The sequence below is a fragment of the Pituophis catenifer genome, unplaced genomic scaffold (genome assembly GCF_029215685.1).
Source record: "Pituophis catenifer annectens isolate HBS135680 unplaced genomic scaffold, rPitCat1.0.hap2 SCAF_14, whole genome shotgun sequence".
Lineage (NCBI taxonomy): Eukaryota > Metazoa > Chordata > Lepidosauria > Squamata > Colubridae > Pituophis > Pituophis catenifer.
The window spans coordinates 22,113,290-22,134,763 of record NW_027256894.1 but is presented as its reverse complement, the minus strand read 5'-3'; the positions used below and the strand labels follow the sequence as shown (position 1 = coordinate 22,134,763).

General features: G+C 44.7%; 1 protein-coding gene across 1 annotated transcript in view; it reads left to right on the top strand.

Annotated features, from left to right (window-relative positions):
* Positions 1-21,474, top strand: part of THSD4 (thrombospondin type 1 domain containing 4) — a 137,388-nt gene that overhangs the window by 115,061 nt on the left and 853 nt on the right. The window contains exons 11-16 of the mRNA XM_070953348.1: positions 2,788-2,917; positions 4,017-4,221; positions 5,074-5,247; positions 10,236-10,409; positions 19,429-19,608; positions 21,253-21,397. Of these exons, the coding sequence (XP_070809449.1) occupies positions 2,788-2,917; positions 4,017-4,221; positions 5,074-5,247; positions 10,236-10,409; positions 19,429-19,608; positions 21,253-21,397 (1,008 nt within the window). The remainder of the gene's footprint in view (positions 1-2,787; positions 2,918-4,016; positions 4,222-5,073; positions 5,248-10,235; positions 10,410-19,428; positions 19,609-21,252; positions 21,398-21,474) is intronic.

Below are 21,474 nucleotides of genomic sequence, written 5' to 3'. Positions count from 1 at the left end.
TCAGTTGGCCATTCCTGGGAACATTGGTGGCTGTGAAAATAAGATTTGCTAGCCCCTGGGATATTTACTGCTTTGATGGAAGCAGCATGCTGAGAGAGGAAACTATAGCAGAAGAGGAATGGTAGAAGCTGGCCAAAACTTCCGTATTTTCTGTAAACTCACTCTGGAGAAGAAAAATAGCCCTCGAAGCAAAATTATTGCAAATTAGCTTTTGGGAAGCTGAAAGCTTTCCTGGTTGAATACACCCCTGAATATATTGCATTCGGCTTTGGCAGAAATCTTCCTTTTCATTTCCTTTGTGAGTAAATCGGGCCTGGTTTTTTCATGGCGTGTCAAGCAGCCCTTAGGACCAACCGGGAAAAGCCAGTTTCTCTCCACCGACTCCACCAACCCTCAACATGAATGAAAGAACCTCAGGAAATACCTCATGAGAATTTTAGATCATTGAAAATAAAACACTGAATGATGGACAGCTTCGTTACATTCATTCTGGGATGCCCAAGGTCTAACATACAAATATGTAGCTGACCATAAGTGACTGAGATAAGACAGTAACAGTAACAGTAATAGAGTTGGAAGGGACCTTGGAGGTCATCTAGTCCAGTGGTGGGTTTAAAATTTCTTTTTACTACTGGTTCTCTGGGTGTGGCTTGGTGGGCATGGCATGGCTTGGTGGGCGTGGCAGGGGAAGATTATTGCAAAATCCCCATTTCCTCCTGATCAGCTGGGACTTGGGAGGCAGAGAATAGATGGGGGTGGGGCCAGTCAGAATTTTTACTACCAGTTCTCCGAACTACTCAAAATGTCCACTACCAGTTCGTCAGAACCTGCTGAAACCCAGCTCTGATCTAGTCCAACCCCCTGCTCATGCAGGAGACCTGTACTAGAGATTCGAACCACCGAACTGCCGACCTTTGTGATTGACACCTCCAAGAGCCACAGCCAGCATAGCCCATGTGGAGAGATTCTGAGAGTTGGGGGTTCAGCAGCCTTCAGAGTCTTCTCCAGAGATTTAAGTCTTCATATCACATGTCCAAAGTAGGATAATTTGAACCCTGGTCAAATTTTGAACCTAATTAAGCAACTGTTCCGAGTTGATACTCCTCTCACACAAGCTTGTTGCATTCCTTTGTCATTGAACATCTTGCACAATGAAGGGTTCTACAGCCTTCAAGGTTCCTCCTTGTCTTGTGAGAACTCATTGTCAAAATCTACTTTGCAGTTGGCCTGGGTTCAAGACCATGTCATATTTTGACTGGGGAGATAATCCAACTTGGTCCAGATTCCTGCCCTGGAGAAATTGGCAATGCAGAGAAACTTCTCTGGTTTAAATTCAGGAAGAGGGCTTGGTTCCAAGGACTGCTGTGAGAAATTATTCTTTTTTTAAAAAAAAAAAAATTCTCCCTCCATTCCTTGTGAAAGGAAAATCAATTCTCTGACAAAATATATACGATATCCTACTTCAAAGTTTGGGAAAGGTTTCCACAGCTGATGAATTCAAATGTGTTCGCTTTTGCCGTCGACCATAACAGAAGGGCAAACAATTATAGCTTTATCAGACAAGCATCAGACAAGCATCACAACTACAATCAGGGTAGTTTAAACGGAGGCTCAAGTGGATGGTTTAGGTTAGGTTTATTTGATTTGTATACCGCCCTACTCCCGAAGGAATGGGTTGGGAATAACGCTTGGTCCCGCTTAGAAGAGATGCGTTGAAATTGACATGGTGGGTTGCTCACAGTCTCACTAAAACCGGTTCCAATTGTGGGAGGTTTTCTTGTGGTGGTGGTTTCCTTTAAAACAAAGGTTCGTGGTTTAGGGTGGAAGAGCCCTGTAGCCTCTTGCAGCCAAATCAGCAAAGAACCAACTTTTTTTTTTTTTTTTACTTTTAGCCTCTTAAAGAGAAATTTACGATGACCTGAAAGCGGTTCTCTTAATCAGATTCACGGCTCTTGGCCGAAACCCAGAGAGATGTTTTTGTTGCTTGTTGGCCTGTTGGTTCTCTTTGGGGAATGAAACTGGATTAAACACACACACACACACACACACACACACACACACACACACACAGAAAGAGAGAGAGAGGGAGAAGGAGAGGGAGGGAGAGAGAGAGAAAAGGAGAGAAGGAGAGGGAGAGAGGGAGAGAGAGAGAAGGAGAGAAGGAGAGGGAAGGAGAAGGAGAGAGAAGGAGAGAAGGAGAGAGAAGGAGAGAAGGAGAGGGAGAGAAAGAGAGAGGGAGGGAGGGAGACAGAGGGAGAGAGAGAAGGAGAGGAGAGGAAAAGGGGGAGAGAGAGAAGGAGAGGGAGAAGGAGAAGGAAAGAAAGAGGGAGGGGAAGGAGAGGGAGAGGGAGAGGGAGAGAGGAGGGGAGAAGGAGAGAGGGAGGGAGAGGGAGAGAAAGAGGGAGGGAGAGGGAGAAGGAGAGGGAGAGAAAGAGGGAGGGAGAGGGAGAAGGAGAGGGGGAGAGAAAGAGGGAGGGAGAAGGAGAGGGAGGGAGGGAGAGGGAGAGGAAGATGGAGAGAAGGAGGGAGGGAGAGAGGAGGGAGAAGGAGAGAGAGAGAATCTCTTTTGCTGTAGGTTACATTGATTTAACTTGGCGTATGTTTAGTGGACTTTCCCTGCTCTATTCTTATTTATGGTTTCTGATCTGGGACGTCTATGGGAATTCAGGGAGAACTCAATTGAACTCAGGAGAAGAAACTGACTCCTCCCGTACAGGACTCCCTGTATGTCTGTCATTAAATGGAGGTTTCACAGCTTCTTGCTATACCTGTCTTTTTTCCTTTCAGGGGCGCAATATCCCATCTTCCGCTGCGTGCACAGAAACACTCACGAGGAGGTGGCGGACAGCTCCTGTGACGTCAACTCCAAGCCCACCCCGGAGGAGGAACCTTGCAATCTTTTCCCTTGCCCAGCCTTGTAAGGAGCCGATCCTTTTCTCATATAGGCTTCTCTAAGGTTTTCCTGGCCATTTCCAGAGAACCCTAACCAGACCCAAGATTTCTGGAATTTCAAGCGGAAGTGGGGTGACAATGCTGTGGTTTCAGCCATATGTTCTTAGGTTTAGTTAATGTTGTTATAAACATTACAATCCAATCCACATCGAATGCAGAGAATCTCTCTGTAGCTCAGAGTTGACCAGGGGGGTCCTTGGTGCTCTCTGAGCTTGGTGGTTTTCTTGCAGACGTTTCATGACCCGACTAGATAATATCATCAGTGCTAGAATGGAGTGGGGCTTGCAGAGAGGAGGAGGACGAGGAGGACGGTGGGGTCCTTGGTGCTCTCTGAGCTTGATTGTTTTTTTGCGGAGGTTTCCTGACCCAACTAGGTAACCTCATCAGTGTCAGAAGGGAGTGGGAGTTTGCGAGGAGGAGGAGGAGGAGGAACAGAAAGAGAAACAGAAAGAGAGAGAGACAAAGAGAAGGAGGAGAAGGAGAAGGAGGAAGAGGAGGAGGAGGAACAGAAAGAGAAACAGAAAGAGAGAGAGAGAGAAAGAGAAGGAGGAGAAGGAGAAGGAGGAAGAGGAGGAGGAGGAGGAACAGAAAGAGAGAGAGAGAGAGAAGGAGGAGAAGGAGAAGGAGGAAAAGGAGAAGGTGGAGGAAAAGGGGAAGGAGGAGGAGGAGGAGGAGGAGGAGGAAAAGGAGAAGGAGGAGGAGGAACAGAAAGAGAGAGAGAGACAGAAAGAGAAGTTGCTCACCATCATCATTAGAACATCATCTACACTGAAGATGTTACCTAATTGGGTAACAACACATCTGCAAGAAAACAAGCTCAGACCAACAAGGACCCCAATCACATTTCCCAGGAAGGAAATCCAGGGAAAATTTTGTGCTGAAATTTGCCAGTCAGAACAGAGAAGAAATTCACTCCCAATTGTAATGATGTAGCTAATTTCCACCATGTTTCAAAGGTTTCAATTTTCTGCGCTCAGCTAGTGTGCGAGACACTCCATAAAGCTATGGGCAAAAGTCCAGATTTATAGAATGACACCAATTTGTTGCATTTGCTTATTTCCTAGCTGGGATTTAGGAGAGTGGTCCGAGTGCAGCAAATCCTGCGGCCTGGGGATGCAGCACCGCCAAGTTCTCTGCCGGCAAGTCTATGCCAACCGCAGCTTAACGGTTCAGCTGCACCGATGCCAACACTTGGAGAAACCAGAGAGGACAAGTACGTGCCAACTGAAGATCTGCAGTGAATGGCAAATTCGGACAGAATGGACATCGGTAAACAGGAATGATTCAAAGCCAAACAACATTGGCAGCTCTAGAGTGACATTGACACAACTCACTGCTTATTGTTGGTAGCTCTTTCTGAAGAGGCCAGGTCAATCCTTAGACAGGGTAAACAAGGCCATTCATGGGACTAGGAAGGCTGAAAAGATAACCTCCTTGAAAGCTGAATGGGACGAGAAGCATCTGGCTGCCTTGTGAGATGGAGAGAGATGGAATAGAATAAAATAACAGAGTTGGAAGGGACCTCAGAGGTCTTTTAGTCCAACCCCTTGCTCAGGCAGGAAACCCTATACCATTTCAGACAAATGGTTATCCAACCTCTTCTTAAAAACTTCCAGTGTTGGATCACTCGCAACTTCTGGAGGCAAGTTGTTCCCCTGATTAATTGTCCTGACTGTCAGGAAATTTCTCCTTAGTTCTAAGTTGCTTCTCTCCTTGATGAGTTTCCACCCATTGCTTCTTGTCCTACCCTCAGGTGCTTTGGAGAATAGCTTGACTCTCTCTTCTTTGTGGCAGTCAAGCTATTCTCCAAAGCACCTGAGAATCTTGGCTGTCTTTGATTATCAAAGGAAATCCATGGCCTCCATTGCAAAATCTGGATGGAAGGTTTCCATAGCACCAGACCACCCTTGAAAAAACAGTTGAGGTCTTCCAAAAGACTTGAGTTTTGAGATAGCCCCTCCCCCAAGCCAGGATACTTGGGTTGTGTAGTGGGGTCATCACAAGGGCAGGGCTAAAATATGACCCTTTGGCTGCCTGGGGTGATAGCAGGGTAGCTTGAAGGCAACCTTTGATCCATGAGTTTTCACGTCTGCTTCACCTAAAAGTTTGTTCTTATTTTAGTGTTCAGTTCCATGTGGAGTTGGCCAGAGGACCCGGGATGTAAAATGTGTCAGCAATCTTGGAGATGTTGTTGATGATGAGGAATGTAACATGAAGCTACGGCCAAATGACATTGAGAATTGTGATATGGGACCGTGTGCCAAGAGCTGGTTCCTTACGGAATGGAGTGATCGGGTAAGGTTGGGTATTTTCATCCAGTTTAATCAGAGTTTGCTCAGGCAAAGTAGAGCATTGGGGGGAGGAGAAACTTTCTCCATTGATGATCGAAGTCCAATCTTTGGTCACGCTAGTCTAAAAAAAAAGAAAAAAAAAAGAATTGTATTACACAAATAGCAGTACATACTCATATTGTAGTTTCTGGAAAGTCTTCAAAGAACACCTGTTTTTCTAATTTCATCCCTCAAATGTGTGCCAATTTCTTTTGAAATTCTTCCTGCTGTTTTGAAATTGACTTTCTTGTTCATTGCAGCTGTTGGTGCGTGAAAGCTTTTCACCCTGTAGAGTGCTGATTTTTTAAGATGCCACCGATCTTCAGTCCAGTCCATCTTTCCAAATCTGGCCTGGTTGTTACCATTTCCCAAACTGCGGGTAAAAAAAAACTAGTGAAAGGAGTTCCCCAGGATTTCTTTCTTTGGGATTTACTTCAATGGGAAGCCAGGAAGCTTGCAATGAGAAACATCTAGTCCACACATTCCTCTGGTCACTAAGGATATTCGAGGACACACTGCCTCACTGACAGTCGGTGATATTCTCGAGTCTTCTGAAAGGGATTTCAGCCGAAAATTCTCTCTCACCAAGAGCGGGGGTCTCCCAACTTGGCAACTTGAAGACTTGTGGACTTCAACTCCTAGAATTCCTCAGCCAGCCATGAAGCCTTGAAGTCCACAAGTCTTAAAAGCTGCTAAGTTGATAGACCCCTGCCCAAGAGACATGGAGAAGATACTTGTTTCTGGAGAAGACCAAAGTATACAGCTTCCACCTTGGTCGTGTCTTCTCTATCTTGGGATCCTCCTTCTCCCAAGGAATCTTAGAGGTGATCCCATTGTGATTGTAGAGAAGATCTCATGGGGGAACCGTAAGAGAAGCTGATTTCTACAGACTTTCATCTCAATAAAGCTGTAATTCTTCCAACTGGCCAGATGGTTATAACTCCATGCCAGAATCACTCCGCTCCACCAACTTCTTTCTCAAGGCTGACGCTCGGAGCTGTAATTGCCGTCTCTTTTCTCATTTCGCAAAGTATTTTTTCTTTTCTTTAGAGTTTATTTATTTACCTTGACATGGGAATGGATATCTCTTTAGTGATTTATTGGAATCCATACGAGAAGAAAAAAGGTATTATTCCCCCAAACAGTGAAGCATAAATAAATGCACAAAAGCATCTCTGGTTTAAACCCAACTCTGTTATAAATCCAGCCACATCAATGAAAAGATTAGCTGGAAGTTTTCTTTCTCTTTCTTGTCCAACCAGCTTTTGTTCTTCCACGTTTTTAAACCTATGACTTAATTTATTTTTTTCTTTTTACATCGGAGAATGGCTTTATGGCTGTTTGCACACGACATACCAAATAATTTTGATTGGATCAGATATTTTGACCCTGAGACAAGAGTCCTTTTTTTTTTTTTAATTTGATTTATATGCCGCCCTTCTCCAAAGACTCAGGGCGGCTTACAATGTGCTAAGCAATAGCCTTCATCCTTTTGTATATTTATACAAAGTCAGCTTATTGCCCCCACAAACTGGGTCCTCATTTCACCTACCTTAGAAAGGATGGAAGGCTGAGTCAACCTTGAGCCTTGGAGAGATTCGAACCAGCAGAAATTGCAGGCAGCTGTGTTAATAACAGGGTGCATTAAACCCCTGTACTATCAAGGCTCTTGTTGAAGGATCTAGAAGAGTTTATGAGAGTTTAGGTCCTTTTGAAGGATCTAGGAGAGTTTTAAGATGAATGCCATTCCAAATACAGGAAGTCTCGACATAGGACCACAATTGAGCCCAACATTTCTGTTGCAAAGCGAGACAGTTCATATTTTTTTTGGGCCATTTTACGACCTTTCTCATCACCGTTGTTAAGTGAATTGCTACAGCTGTTAACTTAGTAACACAGTTGTTGAGTGAATCGGGCTTCCCCATTGACTTTGCCTGGCGGTAGGTCAGAAAAGGGGATCCCAGCAACACTGCAACCGTCATAAATACGAGCCAGTTGCCAAGCGTTCGAATTTTGATCACCTGACTGTCAGGATGCTGCAACCGTTGTACGTGCGAGAAACCGGTCTCCTCGGTTTTTCAGTGAATGTTGTAACTTTGAACGGTCACTAAACAAATGGTTGTAAATCGAGAACTGCCTGTACAGCAGCATTTAAAAAAAATAGTCTAGAATAACAGATTTGGAAGGGACCTTGGAGGTCTTCCAGTCCAACCCCCTGCTTAGGCAGGAAACCCTACACCACTTCAGACAAATGGTTGTCCAACTTCTTCTTGAAAACTTCCAGTGTTGGAGCATTCACAACTTCTGGAGGCAAGTTGTTCCACTGATTCATTGTTCTGTCAGGAAATTCCTCCTTAGTTCTCAGTTGCTTCTCTCCTTGATGTGTTTCCACCCGTTGCTTCTTGTCCTGCCCTCAGGTGCTTTGGAGAATAGCTTGACTCCCTCTTCTTTGTGGCAGCCCTTAAATATCGGAACACTGCTATCATGTCTCCCCTAGTCCTTCTCTTCATTAAACTAGACATACCCAGTTCCTGCAACCGTTCTTCATATGTTTTATCCTCCAGTCCCCTGATTATCTTTCTTTGCACTTCTCTGCACTCTTTCTAGAGTCTCCACATCTTTTTTTACATATATACAAATAACTGATATGATGATGATCCTTGGTCCAAAAGACAGGTTGTAAATAATTTTCTAGATTTTTTTTTTTAAAAAAACTCTATGGCATATTTTGAGCGGAGTTCAAAAGTGCTCTGTCCTCTTTTCCCTAATTCTCTTTCTCTCTGTTAGGAAGGAATCAGATTTGAAAGCAACAGAGAAACCCTGGCTGTGCTGTGATACCTGCGTAATATTAACAATTTCCAAATGCTGGGTACTTAAAATCACGGGATTGAGGTTTTCACAGCTGTCTCCGTGGCGAGAGTGACTTTTGGATCACCTTGTGGCCGATGGGGTGACCCAGAAACCGTTCCAACTATTTGCTCCTTTGCTAGAATTCCCCAGCAATTTCTACTTGCGGACAAAACTAATTTGCTTATTTATATTGGGTAGGAAAGCGAAAAACTCCGAAACAAAACAAAACAAATCTAAATTGCTGGTCAATTTAGGTCCTACCCAGATCTCCGCTCTTCATCTCTTGGCTGGCTGGTGGTTCTCCAAGAATGTCCTTATTTTAATTTTGAAAGGAGGGGCGAGACAGAAGCTGAGCGCCAAGGAATATTTTAGCTCTGAAGTCTCCCACCGAAGCCCTTTGAATTCTTTTGGAGCAGTAGATTCTATATTGAAATCTCAGCCGGCAGGGCAGGGCGGGTTCGGTCTGTATCTTCTCCTTTGGCATTTCATCTGAAACCGGATCCGTAGAGGCTGGGCTCGCCTGTAGCCATTTAAAACAAAACAGAGGGAGATTATTGTTGAGGAGCTTCACCCAAAGTGGTTTCCAGTTCTTTGTCTTGGAGAGGGCTGGGGGAGGAATGAGCCTGGAAAAGGAAAACATCTTTTGCAGGGACAAAACAAAGCCCACCCTAAAATAAAAGTGTTTCTGCTATACTTTTTTTTCCTTTCCTAGGGCCGCACACAGAGAATATATATATATTTTTCTTATGGTGTTCTCCCCTCCTAATGAACTCAAAACCAGTTTAAATGTTCAAGCACCTCCATAACTGAATGTTATCATCCCATAGAACCAAGTTCTTCAATACCAGATCAATATTTCTCCTCTTCCTCCCCCTTCCTCTTCACGTCCTCCTCTTCTCCTCCTCTCCTCTCCTTCCCTTCCCCTTTCCTTCTTTCCTCCCTTCCCTTCCTTCCCCTCCCCTTCTCTTCCCTCCCCTTCCTTTTTCCCTTCCTTCCTTCTTTCTTTCTTTCCTTCCTTCTTTCCTTCCTTCCTGATCCTTTCCTTCCTTCCTCCCTCCCTCCCTTCCTCTTCCCCTAATGAAATTATGTGTGCATCTCTCTCTGTGTGTGTGTATGTGTGTGTGTGGCTGGGGGTGTTGTGTGCAGTTGCCAAATGCCAAAATTGGCACATGCAGCCTAGCCTGTAACGAAATGCTTACTTGAGGCTTTCTTTCCATGTGAAATATAATATAAATGTTCGTGACTGTTTAAATTCAATTATGCACACATCTCTCAGCGCATGGCTTTTCTTTATTTTCAATCCTCCATTCCCTGCTCCCTCCTCCTCTGAAAGAATCAGATACGAATTCCTGCCTGTCTGGGTCTGTCTTCAAAGGTGATGGACAGTAGAGTGAGACAGGGAGTTAAAGAAAGGAAGAGAAGCGTGGAAAATGAGGATCTAGGTACGACGCATGCAAAGCGCTTGGAAGAGTTTGCATCCGATCGAAACACTTGGGAGGTTCTGGAAGGTTCAGATTATGTTGCATTCACACAGGGGGAAAAAAAACCAGGCAGATTTTTCATCCCATTGTTGGGTCCCCCATCTTTTACCACCACCCCTGGATACCCCAAAAAATCTTTGCGTGTTTTCTGTGTATAATGTATGAGAAAGTGAGATATAGCTGTGTTTTTCTCTGCATTACATGCTGTCTGTGGAACTCAGCCTTCTGCAAACGCCAGCTCTGCTTAATTTCCTAAAGTGTATTTCTTTTTTTATCCGTCAGGGACTCAGGGTGAAGGAAAAGGGGTTCCTTGGGGGAAAAAACCCACGGTGCCTTTTGTGCTTCCTGTTTTCTCCTGCCGTTTTTCTCCCCTTCCCCAGTTTTCTGGTACAAGAGGATGTGTAGGAAGAAAAAAAAAGTCTTGCGAACTCTCCCCTAAAAGTTATTTCATTTTATTATAAAGTGGCATTGCCTTTCTCCGTGGCCCAAGGTGGACTTCCCAGTTGGAAATCTGGCCCTGTGTTGTGTGTTTTGTGCCAGACAAGCCTCTCTCCTCCTGATGCTTCTCGTAATTTATTTTCTCGTACTTACGATCCTCCCATTGTCTTTTTCGTCCCAACAGTGCTCGGCAGAATGTGGTTCTGGCGTCCGAACCCGTTCCGTGGTCTGCATGACCAACCACATCAGCAGTTTGCCACTGGAGGGTTGCGGGCACAACAGACCCACGGAAAGCACCCCCTGTGACAACGGGCCTTGTTTGGGGAAAGTCGAGTGGTTTGCTGGCAGCTGGACTCAGGTACCTTTAATGCATGGATGCGATGTATTTCTGGATCCTTCTTTAGCTGGAGGGGACGTGATGGCTCAGAGGTTAAAGACACTGATTTTGTCAGATGGAAAGCTGACAGCCCGGGTTTGAGACCCGAGCACTGCACAATGGGGTGAGCTCCCGTTCCTTGCCTGAGCTCCTGCCCACCTAGTGGTACGAAAGCTTACAAATAAATAGGAGGTATGTTGCAGCAGCCAAAAAAGCCAACGCTGCATTAACAGAGGGATAGACTCAAGGGTGAAGGGTTAATACCATTTTATAAGCCCTTGATGGGACCACATTTGGAATACTGCATCCAACTTTGGTCACCACGATATAAAAAAGATGTTGAGGCTTTGGAAAGAGTGCAGAGAAGAGCAACAAAGATGTTTAGGGTATTGGTGAAATCCAATTTTTTTTTACTACTGGTTCTGTAGGCGTGGCTTGGTGGGTGTGGCAGGGGAAGGATACTGCAAAATCTCCATTTCCACCCCACTCCAGGGGAAGGATACGGCAAAATCTCCATTCCCACCCCACTCTGGGACTAACCAGAGGTGGTATTTGCTGGTTCTCCGAACTACTCAAAATTTCTGCTACCGGTTCTCCAGAACCTGTCAGAACCTGCTGGATTTCACCCCTGGTTTAAGGGACTGCAGGCTAAAGCATATAAATAACAGTTGCAGGAATTGGGTATGTCTACAGTAGTCTAGTGAAAAGAAGGACTGGGGTGACATGATAGCAGTCTCCCGATATTTGAGGATCTGCCCCAAAGAAGAGGGAGTCAAGCTGTTCTCCAAAGCACCTGAGGGCAGGAGAAGAAGCAACAGGTGGAAACTCATCAAGGAGAGAAGCAACTGAGAACTAAGGAGGAATTTCCTGACAGTTAGAACAATTAATCAGTGGAACAACTTGCCTCCAGAAGTTGTAAATGCTCCAACACTGGAAGCTTTTAAGAAGAGATTGGACAGCGTTTCCTACCTGAGCAGGGGGTCAGACTAGAAGACCTCCAAGGTCCCTTCCAACTCTGTTATTCTGTTATCAAATGCGAGTAGATGAATAGGTACCCTTTCGGTGGCAAGGTAACAGCATTCCGTGTGCCTTTGGCATAGAGCCATGCTGGCCACATGACCACAGAAAATATCTTCAGACAATGCTGGCCAAGAAACGGAGATGAGCAATACCCTGTACAGCTGGTGGACATGGGGAAATCTTTACCTTATCTGGAATGGTTGCCAAGAGAACCAAGGTCTGTCTCAAGGCCATGATGTAAGAAAGGCCTTGCACCCTCCTCCTCCAAAAGCAGGTGGGAAGGACAGCTAGATTGCTCTTTCATCTGTCCTTAATGCTGTGCGGTCTTAAGAACAGCTGCAATGCAGATGTGGTAGAGCCTAGCCAGATTTTGCTGGTTGTCTTATCACAGAGAGATGGAAGGGGCCCATTTCAGGTCTCATCTGTTATTGATTTCTCAGCTGAGGGGGGAGAGTAGCCCCGTTTCCCACTTCTCTTTCTGGTCCTGCAGTTTGAAGGCACCTCAGAAGATCCTGCTGAAATGTAAGCCGCGATAAGCATTGTTTCAGCAAGACAGGTGAGCCCTGTGCAGAGCCAGAAATAAGATATGGCTCTAAATGTAGTCTTTCCACACCAAAAAGGTAAAGTTGAAGCCATGGGTTCTACTCCTGCAATATGTCTTCAGATAGTCCTCAGGTTATGACCATTTATTCAGGGACTGTTCAAGTTGGTGATGGGGAGCGTCCAAGGGAGAGTCACAATTGGTCCTCCGAGTTCTGGATATCCTAGCATCCTGAAGTCCACAAGCCTTAAAGTTGCCAAGGTTGGACACCTCTGTTTTTAAGCAAGTAGCATTGCAAGATCAGAAGGAAGACCCTACAATCATAGTTGAGAATACTAGGAGGAAAGAAGGACTAGGGGTGACACGATCACAGTCTTCCAATATCTCAGGGGTTGCCACAAAGAAAAGGGAAACAAGCTATTCTCCAAAGCACCAGAAGGCAGGAGAAGAAGCAATGGATGGAAACTAATCAAGGAGAAAAGCAACCTGGAACTAAGGAGAAATTTCCTAAAAGTGAGAACAATTGCCTCCAGAAGTTGTGAGTGCTTCATCACTGGAGGTTTTTAAGAAGAGATTGGACAACCATTTGGAATGGTAGAGGGCTTCCTGCTTGAGCAGGGGGGTTGGACTAGAAGACCTCCAAGGTCCCTTCCAACTCTGTTATTCTATATTCTGCTCCTTTAATCCAAAGAAGAACATAGTAGAGTATTTGCAAAGGTCTTTCTCCAGCAGTCTACACCCCGCTTATCTCACATTCTTCTAATCTGACCTTGAGACTCAATGCTTACTGAGATGCTGCAAATATGTGTGAAGTCAAAACAAGAGACCTGGGATTTGAAGCCAGTAGTTTTTCACTGGGGTGGGGTGGGGTGGGGTAAGGGTGTTAAGCCCACTTCCATGATTTATAACATTGAGGAACATTGTTATCAGGCATTTTCCCAGAAATTTTGCAAACCTTGTGGTTTCTCCTTATCTCCTCTAGAAAGGCTGGAGCCACCTTGTGATCAAAGAAACAGTTGACCAAATCAAGGATTGGTTCCAACAAACTTTGATGTGTGAATTTTTTCTCATGCTTGTATTAAACTTACAAAATGCCATGATTTAGATCTGTTGCTTGGGTCCATAGTTTTCAGGACTCAAAATCTTCTCATAAGTGAAGCCTTCTCTCCCCCACTCCCCAGTTTTTTTAAAAAATACTTCTCTCTGTGGTCCCAGAAAATGCTCTTTGAAAGGAGATCTAAATTAGATGGTCAGTGAATTATGTAGAATAGAATAACAGAGTTGGAAGAGACCTTGGAGGTCTTCTAGTCCAATCCTCTGCTTAGGCAGGAAACTCTACACCACTTCAGACAAATGGTTATCCAACCTTTTCTTAAAAACTTCCAGTGCTGGAGCATTCACAACTTCTGGAGGCAATTCATTCCACTGATTAATTGTTCTAACTGTCAGGAAGTTTTTCCTTAGTTCCAGGTTGCTTCTCTCCTTGATGAGTTTCCACCCATTGCTTCTTGTCCTGCCCTCAAGTGCTTTGGAGAATAGCTTGACTCCCTCTTCTTTGGGGCAGCCCCAGAGACATTGGAACACTGCTATCATGTCTCCCCTAGTCCTTCTTTTCATCAAACTAGACATACCCAGTTCCTGCAACCGTTCTTCATATGTTTTAGCCTCCAGTCCCCTCATCAAGGATTGTCTGTCATCATTAGCCCCGGTCTCCCTGAGTATAGAATTAACATTTGGAGATTCCCAGGATGGCAAGTTTGCACAACGGATTTTAGAAGCTTAGTCGGTTCTGATAAAAGCAGTTCCTTCCATTTTTCCTCTAGTAACGTTGGTGATACTCACAACTTACACTTTGCTAAGCACCAACAGATCATTCTCACTCCACAAACGTTTTTCCCTGAAAATAAAACACAACTTTTGCAACAGCCAAAAGTTTTCGTTTGGTTAACTGCTCCCCTAAGAGTTAACTTGCTCGGAGACCCGCAATTTACAATGCTGTTAACAGGAATTATGTTTGAACTCCAGACATCCATGTTGAGTTTATCTATAAATCTACCCTCTCGCCCCAGGCCTCTAATTTATTTCTCCAAGGTAATAAATTCTTCAGGAATAGGCACCCGAGAATATTTTAAAACCCACAAGACTTTAATTCTCCTTTGTTAGTTATAATCTCTTTCTCTGCAACAGATGGGCACATACTGATATGGTAGGACTGGAAAACCTACCATATCACTTTTCAGGGCTGTCGTATTGAAAGCAGATGATAGCCCTTTCAAAAGAGCTTTATTAAAATTGTGCAACTTAGTTGTTGGTTTATGATCGCTGGTGTCCCCATTGAAAAATAGAGGTAATTTATGAGCCCTTGCATCAGGATAAATACGCGAGCCTTTCAGGCATCTCAAAAATAACGATGGCTTGAAAGCCTACTCAGATAAATCAGCTCAACTCCATCAATCATCTGATTGGTACACAATAAAAAGGGAAAAGAGAAGAAAGCGAAAAGGAACTCAAATATTGGAGCAAGAGTTGCATCTGTGCCCAGAAAATTGGAACAGGTCAATCTGGGCAATTTTATGACTTGTGGACTTCAACTCCCAGAATTCTGGCTGGCTGAGGAATTCTGGGAGTTGAAGTCCACAAGTCTGCAAAATTGCCAAGATTGGAGACCCCTGAGATAAAGGGCAAAGCTAAACTTGATAGGAGTACATCAAGGTTTCTACGGATACAGAAATAGATTTCAGTGACTTGATTAAATGCTACCCTTGAGGATGGGTAAAACTGATGCCCGCAATTAATCAAGTTTCTATTGCATGTATCCACTTACCCAAAAGAAAAATCCTCATATTCTTTGTGGAAACCAGTAGCTGATTGAAGCTTTTTATCAAGACACATGGATCAATAACAGCAGAATTCTGGAACGGCAAAGAAACTCAGGGACTCCAAATCCATGAGTTTTAAGAATACTCTGCTTAGAATTCAGGAGAACTGGAGCCCAAGCAAAGGATCAGGCAAGGAAAGAATGGGTGAAACTTTAGAGCTAAAGAAAATTTCTTCATCTTACTCTGGAGAAAAGATTTTGAGCAGGGACATTCCGAAAAGATGGAATTGAAAGTCTCCAGCAAAGTATGGTCAAATGAATTTATTACAGCCCTGAGGTCAGATGTAGAGAAGGTATTGAATAAAAGTATTTAATTCAAAGCATCACATCCCTCTCTCTCTCTATATATATGTACAAGGCAAGTCTATTAGTCCACTACTCATAGAAGAGAATATTTGTAACTCAGGGTTGAACTGTGGGGACGTTGATGCTCTCTGAGCTTGATCGTTTTCTTGCAAATATTTCATTACATAAACTGGGTAATATCATCAGTGCTACAACAGAGGGAGAGAGGAAGGAGGAGGAGAGGAGGACGACGACTGTGGATTCTTTGGTGCTCTCTGAGTTTGGCAGTTTTCTTGCAGACGTTTCATGACCCAACTAGGGAACCTCATCAATGCAGAAGGGAGAGGGTTTGCTCTCTGTTGGACATGAGAATATGTCCCTCTAGCATTGATGGTGTTATCTAGTTGGGTCATGAAACATCTGCAAGAAAACAACCAAGCTCAGAGACCACCCAAGGACCCCACAGTCGTCTTCCTCCTCCTCCTCCTCCTCCTCCTCCTCCTCCTCCTCCTCCTCAACCCCACTCCCTTCTAGCACTGATGATGTTATCTAGTTGGGTCATGAAACGTCTGCAAGAAAACAACCAAGCTCAGAGAGCACCCAAGGACCCCACAGTCGTCTTCCTCCTCCTCCTCCTCCTCCTCCTCCTCCTCCTCCTCCTCCTCCTCCTCCTCCTCCTCCTCCTCCTCCTCAACCCCACTCCCTTCTAGCACTGATGATGTTATCTAGTTGGGTCATGAAATATCTGCAAGAAAACAACCAAGCTTAGAGAGCACCAAGGACCCCCCAGTCTATTCTAAGTATTGGTTTCTTGTGCCAAACTGTTTTTGGCCTTCCACGCCAAACTGCAGTCTTAGAACTTGACCCTCTTAGATCGAGACACAACTCTTTGCTTTTGTTGGTGAACAGTTAAAAGCGATGAGTTTAGACTGAGTTATCTCCCCCCCCCAATCCCTCTTAACCAGACCATACTAAAAACTTTTGTTATTCTGGATTTGGGTCAGTTTGAGCTGCGTTTAGAACACTTTCGGTATCACGTGTGTTGATTTTGCTCGGAACAGCCTGTACTTTTCGCTGGGACAGCTGATCTACGTCTATTCAAATATTACAAAAATTATACTTGGCCTATCAACAATATTCCCCTTTTTAAAATAAGAGTCAGTTATGCTAGGCTAGCCCAAAGCTCCAAAGCTCTTTAGCAATCGTAGCCTTTCAAAGTGACCTAGAAACTGGTAAATTGTTGGAGTTGTCTTCTCAAGATCATTTTCACAAAGTGCTGTGTCTGTATATATTTAACCTTTAAGGAGACAGGAGAGATCTTCAAAAGCCAAAATTAGCTTTCTCAGACCTGAAAGTCCATGTCCAAAAGCCCTGGTGGATTGCTAGTCCTTCCCAAAGATGGAAAAGGACGAGAGATTTTTAGAAGCCAGCAGTCAACCTGAATTCTCACCTCAACTTGCTGGCGAAGTAGCACTTTTGCTTAGAACAGGGGTCTGCAACCTTAAACACTCAAAGAGCCATTTGGGCCCGTTTCCCACAGAAAAGAAAACATCGGGAGCCACAAAACCCTTCCCGTCCCTGACTATTTATTGAGGGGCCACAAAACTAGCATATGTAGTTGAATTAAAAGTTCTGTTTGCTTCTGAAACTTCTCTTTTCTTGGATTTATCTGCAGTTGGCCTACCGGGGGTTGAAAAGCTCAATAAATCGCATGGCGGCAGATGTCGCACATTAGTGGTTGTGACACATATTTTGAGTGACAGGGAGCCGCAGCAGAGGGGTGAAAGAGCCACATGCGGCTCCAGAGCCTCCGGTTGCTGACCCCTGGCTTAGAAACTGCAATTTTGTGTTTTGGGGGAAGAAAAAAACCCACCCATATTTGTGCGATGGCTGCCCCAAGGGAAAGGGCGTCTTTACCCACTTGGATTTCTGCTGATCTGTGGTCTTTCTGACGCTCGAGCTGGTTCCACCTCATTTCCACACGGGCTTTGCAAATATTTGGGTAGGAGATGCATACAAAGGAAACAGCCTCACCTCGGCCCCTGAAAGAACGTGTTTAGAAATGTACGGCATCAGAGAACCGCCTGCTGTTATATATGCCCTTTTTTTTTTTTAATGCATGCTTTGATCAGAGGACTGCAACACAACCGTAAGAGAAATGCATTCTGCTTGGGATATTGGCCTGGAAAGGAAGAGGTGGCGTAATTCCCTGCTTTTTGTTGCTCCTTGTAAAGGGTGCGAGGGAATTTGTGGTTCCTCGGGAGCTAATTGAATGAGTTACCTAAATGGAGGAAAACAAACTGGATGAAATTCAGAGCTCGCCTTTGGCCAGCCTGCCTTGTCTTAGTTCTCCTAAGAAAAACTTCTGAAAAACTCCAAACTCTTTTCCCTTCAAATATCCACCCATGCCACAATCCTCTTTCCTTTTTTCTTTATTATGGTACACCCAGGAGGATCTTACTCCAACATATTTTTCCTCTGGATTTTTAAGGTCTTTCCTTCCTTCCTTCCTTCCTTCCTTCCTTCCTTCCTTCCTTCCTTCCTTCCTTCCTTCCTCCCTCCCTCCCTCCCTCCCTCCCTCCCTCCCCCCACTCTTCCCCTCCCCCCCTCCCTTTCTTTCCTTCCTTCCTTCTCCCTCCCTCCTCCTTCCCCTCTCTTCCCCTCTCCCTCCCTCCCTCCCTCCCTCCCTCCCTCCCTTTCTTTCTTTCTTTCTTTCCTTTCCTTTCCTTCCTTCCTTCCTTCCTTCCTTCCTCCTCCCTCCCTCCTTCCCCTCCCTCCCTTTCCTTCCTTCCTTCCTCCCTTTCTTTCTTTCCTTCCTTCCTCCTCCCTCCTTTCTTCCTTCCTCCATCCCTCCCTCCTTCCCCTCCATCCCTCCCTCCTTCCCCTCTATTCCTCTCTCCATCCCTTTTTTTCTTTCTTTCCTTCCTTCCTCCCTTCCTCCCTTCCTCCTTCCCCTCACCTCCCTTCCCCCTTTCTTTCTTTCTTTCTTTCTTTCTTTCTTTCTTTCTTTCTTTCTTTCTTTCTTTCTTTCTTTCTTTCTTTCTTTCTCTCTCTCTCTCTCTCTCTCTCTCTCTCTCTCTCTCTCTCTCTCTCTCCCTCCCTCCCTCCCTCCCTCCCTCTCTCTCTTTCTCTCTCTCTCTCTTTATTTCCCACATTAAACAAGAGGTCAAACACGCTGGCCTAGCTCGGGTTTCTGTACAGCCACATGACGTTGGGTGGAATCTTGCAAACCGATACTGGTGTTCTGTGAAAACGAGGGCTTATTAAACTTGAAGTATCAAACCGCCTGTTTATTTTGTTTCTAAGCAGAATCAATTAGTCCTCCTGATTAAAGTAAGATGCCTGCAACAGATCCTGAGGGTGGTTGCTGCAAATTAAGCTGGACTGAACTCAAAAAAACAAAGCAAAGTGTTAAAATCCAAAGCCAACAGTTCTTGGATCGGCCACTGAAGTATCTTTTAATTCTATTTTTCTTGCTTTCTCGTGATTGCTATTCAAGGTACGAGAAGCTGTTTCTGTGTTGGCTTAGTTCAGCGCACGGTTCTTTTACAAATGGGACACGATATTCTTACAGTGATTTCCCAGGTCGCACGCTTATTTTAATAGCGTTTGGGTCACTTTATCAATTCAGGGCATTGCTGAGGTTAATATGCGATTCCTGTCTGTCTGGAACACTAGGAAAGAGAAAGATAGCCAAACTGGAACCAGGAAAGCATCAAAACTCTGGAGACAGAAACAAGACAAGTGGAATAAATGGATTTTGGAAAAGGCAAAGAGGGAAGAATAACATAACCCTGGACTGCTGCTGTTCTCTTCCCCAGAAGATATTTAATTGGGAACAAGTACATGTTCCCCTGTTCCATCAAACCTGTTTCAAAAAGATTACGGGATGAAATTCTAAGAATCAAGTTGTTTAGCTATTGTATCTCTTCTGTGGGATCCACTCACAAATGTATGCATATTCTTGGGTGGGAAGAGCATCTAATTGCTAATGGCTGGAACTCACATTAATTGTGCAGAAATGAAGTGAACTGATGTGAGAAATTCCTCCTGGTGTTTCCCCCTCCCCTCTTCTCCCTGAAGACTGAGGACGGGGGGATATATCTGTGGAAGGAATAGGAAAGCAAACTTTGTGTAATCTTTTGCCTGGTCCTAAGAGGCGTGGTTCGCTTCTACGTCAGGATTTCTCAACCTTGGCAAGCTTGTTCTGTTATCTAGAAAAGGTTGAGCTGTCCACCTTGTACATCTCTCCCTCTGCGTTTTTGTCACCCATCCAGTGTTCCATCGAATGTGGCAGTGGCACCCAGCAGAGGGAAGTCATCTGTATTCGGAAAACGGAGAACCAGTTTGAGATGCTGAATCCCCACGAGTGCGCCTTCCTGCAAAGACCACCCAGCCAGCAGAACTGCTACCTCAAACCTTGTGGTGCTAAATGGTTCAGTACCGAATGGAGCGCTGTATGTATCCATCCTTTTTCCGTTCTTGATTTGCATTAAAGTACACGGGTAGCAGTCCTCGACCTATAGCCATAATTGTTCAGCGACTCTTGAGTTTACGACCTTTGCTGCCACGGTGGTTAAGCCAGTCGCTGCCGTTGTTAAGGGAATCGTGCAGTCGTTAAGCGAACCTGGCATCCCCTATTGACTTTGCTTGACGGTAACCGAAGGGGAGCGTTGCCGATCACATGACCCCGGGAAGGATGTTGTGATTTCTGTAAATAAATGCTGGTTGACAAGCACCCAAATTTTGATCAAGTGACTGCAGGGAACTCTATGATGGTCATAAGGGCGAGGACCGATCGTGGCATTTTTCAGTGCTGTAACTTCGGATAGTTGCTAAACGAATGGTTATAAGTCGAGGGCCATTTGTACAATGCGCTGCTGATGCTGAAACTATTTTTGAACTTTTGGATTCGTGATGTAGGAGCTGTGATGGCACAGTGGTTAGAATGCAGGATTGCAGGCTGGCTCTGCCCACTGCCAGTAGTTCAATCCTGACCGGCTCAAGATTGACTCAGCCTTCCGTCCTTCCGAAGTCAGAAAATGAGGATGCAGATTGTCAGGGTCAAGAGGCTGACTCTGTAAACCGCTTAGAGAGGGCTGTAAAAGCCCTGTGAAGCGATATAGAAGTCTTAAGTTCTATTGCTAGTGCTATAAACACATTCTTTAATGAATAATTTAAAAATCGGAAGATTGCGGATGAAGTCAGCTGCTGGTAGATTTTGATGCTGCAATCATAAAGCAGGGATATGTTGCTTTCACTGTTTGTTTCTGCGATCATAAATTCGTCCCTTCCTTCTTCCCCATGCATTGGTGGAGTCGGTCCATTCTCTCCGTGCTGTCCAAAATAGCATTTTTGCCGCGTTCCCAGGCGCAGCAGGAACCAAAACGCAAGCGAGCAAGGTTTTTCTTAATTAAAAAAACGCACATTAAGAACATTACTCTCAGAAACACTTGAGATAGCTTGCAGACTAAAGATAAATGCACTGATTAAGGTAAGTATATAATAACCCAGGGTATTATTTACATTCGCAGCCTTTGGTCTTCCCAGAAACTCAAGTTTGGCTCGCTCTGCTGTACTGCTCATAATCTTGGGAGGGGAATCGGTCAGAGAATGAGTGACTTGCACAGGGTCATCCCAAGAACTGCTCAGCTCAGTGGGGATCTCTGCACATTGCCTCCCCGGCTGATGTTGAGCCTCACACAGGATTAAAAAAAAAAAGTACATTCACAGCTTGGATTCTGAAAATGAAACATTGGTTAAGGATGACCCCCAGACTTGAAGGGAACAATGAAGATTTTAGAAGCTGCAGTCCAGCAGACAGACAGACAGACAGATGATAGGTGGGTAGCTAGGTAGGTAGGTAGATAGGTATGTAAGTAGATGGTAGATAAATGATAGATAGAGAGAGAGAGAGAGAGAGAGAGAGAGAGAGAGGTAGATAGATAGATAGATAGATAGATAGATAGATAGATAGATGATAGATAGATAGATAGATAGATAGATAGATAGATAGATAGATAGATAGATTGACAGACAGACAGACAGACAGATAGATTCCCCCAACTGCACCACAATTATTTTGTCTCTTGGTTTTGCAGTGTTCCAAGTCTTGTGAAGGGGGCTTCCGAATCCGGGAGGTGCGATGTCTTTCAGATGACATGTCCCCCAGTACCAAATGTGACTCCCAGCTGAAGCCGGTGGAGAAGGAGTCCTGCAACACCCAGGACTGCGTGCCTGAAATAGGTAGGAAGCCCGTTCTGGTTTTTCTAACCATGGAACTCCATCTAGTGGAGAAAGAAAGAAAGAAATCTATTGATGCC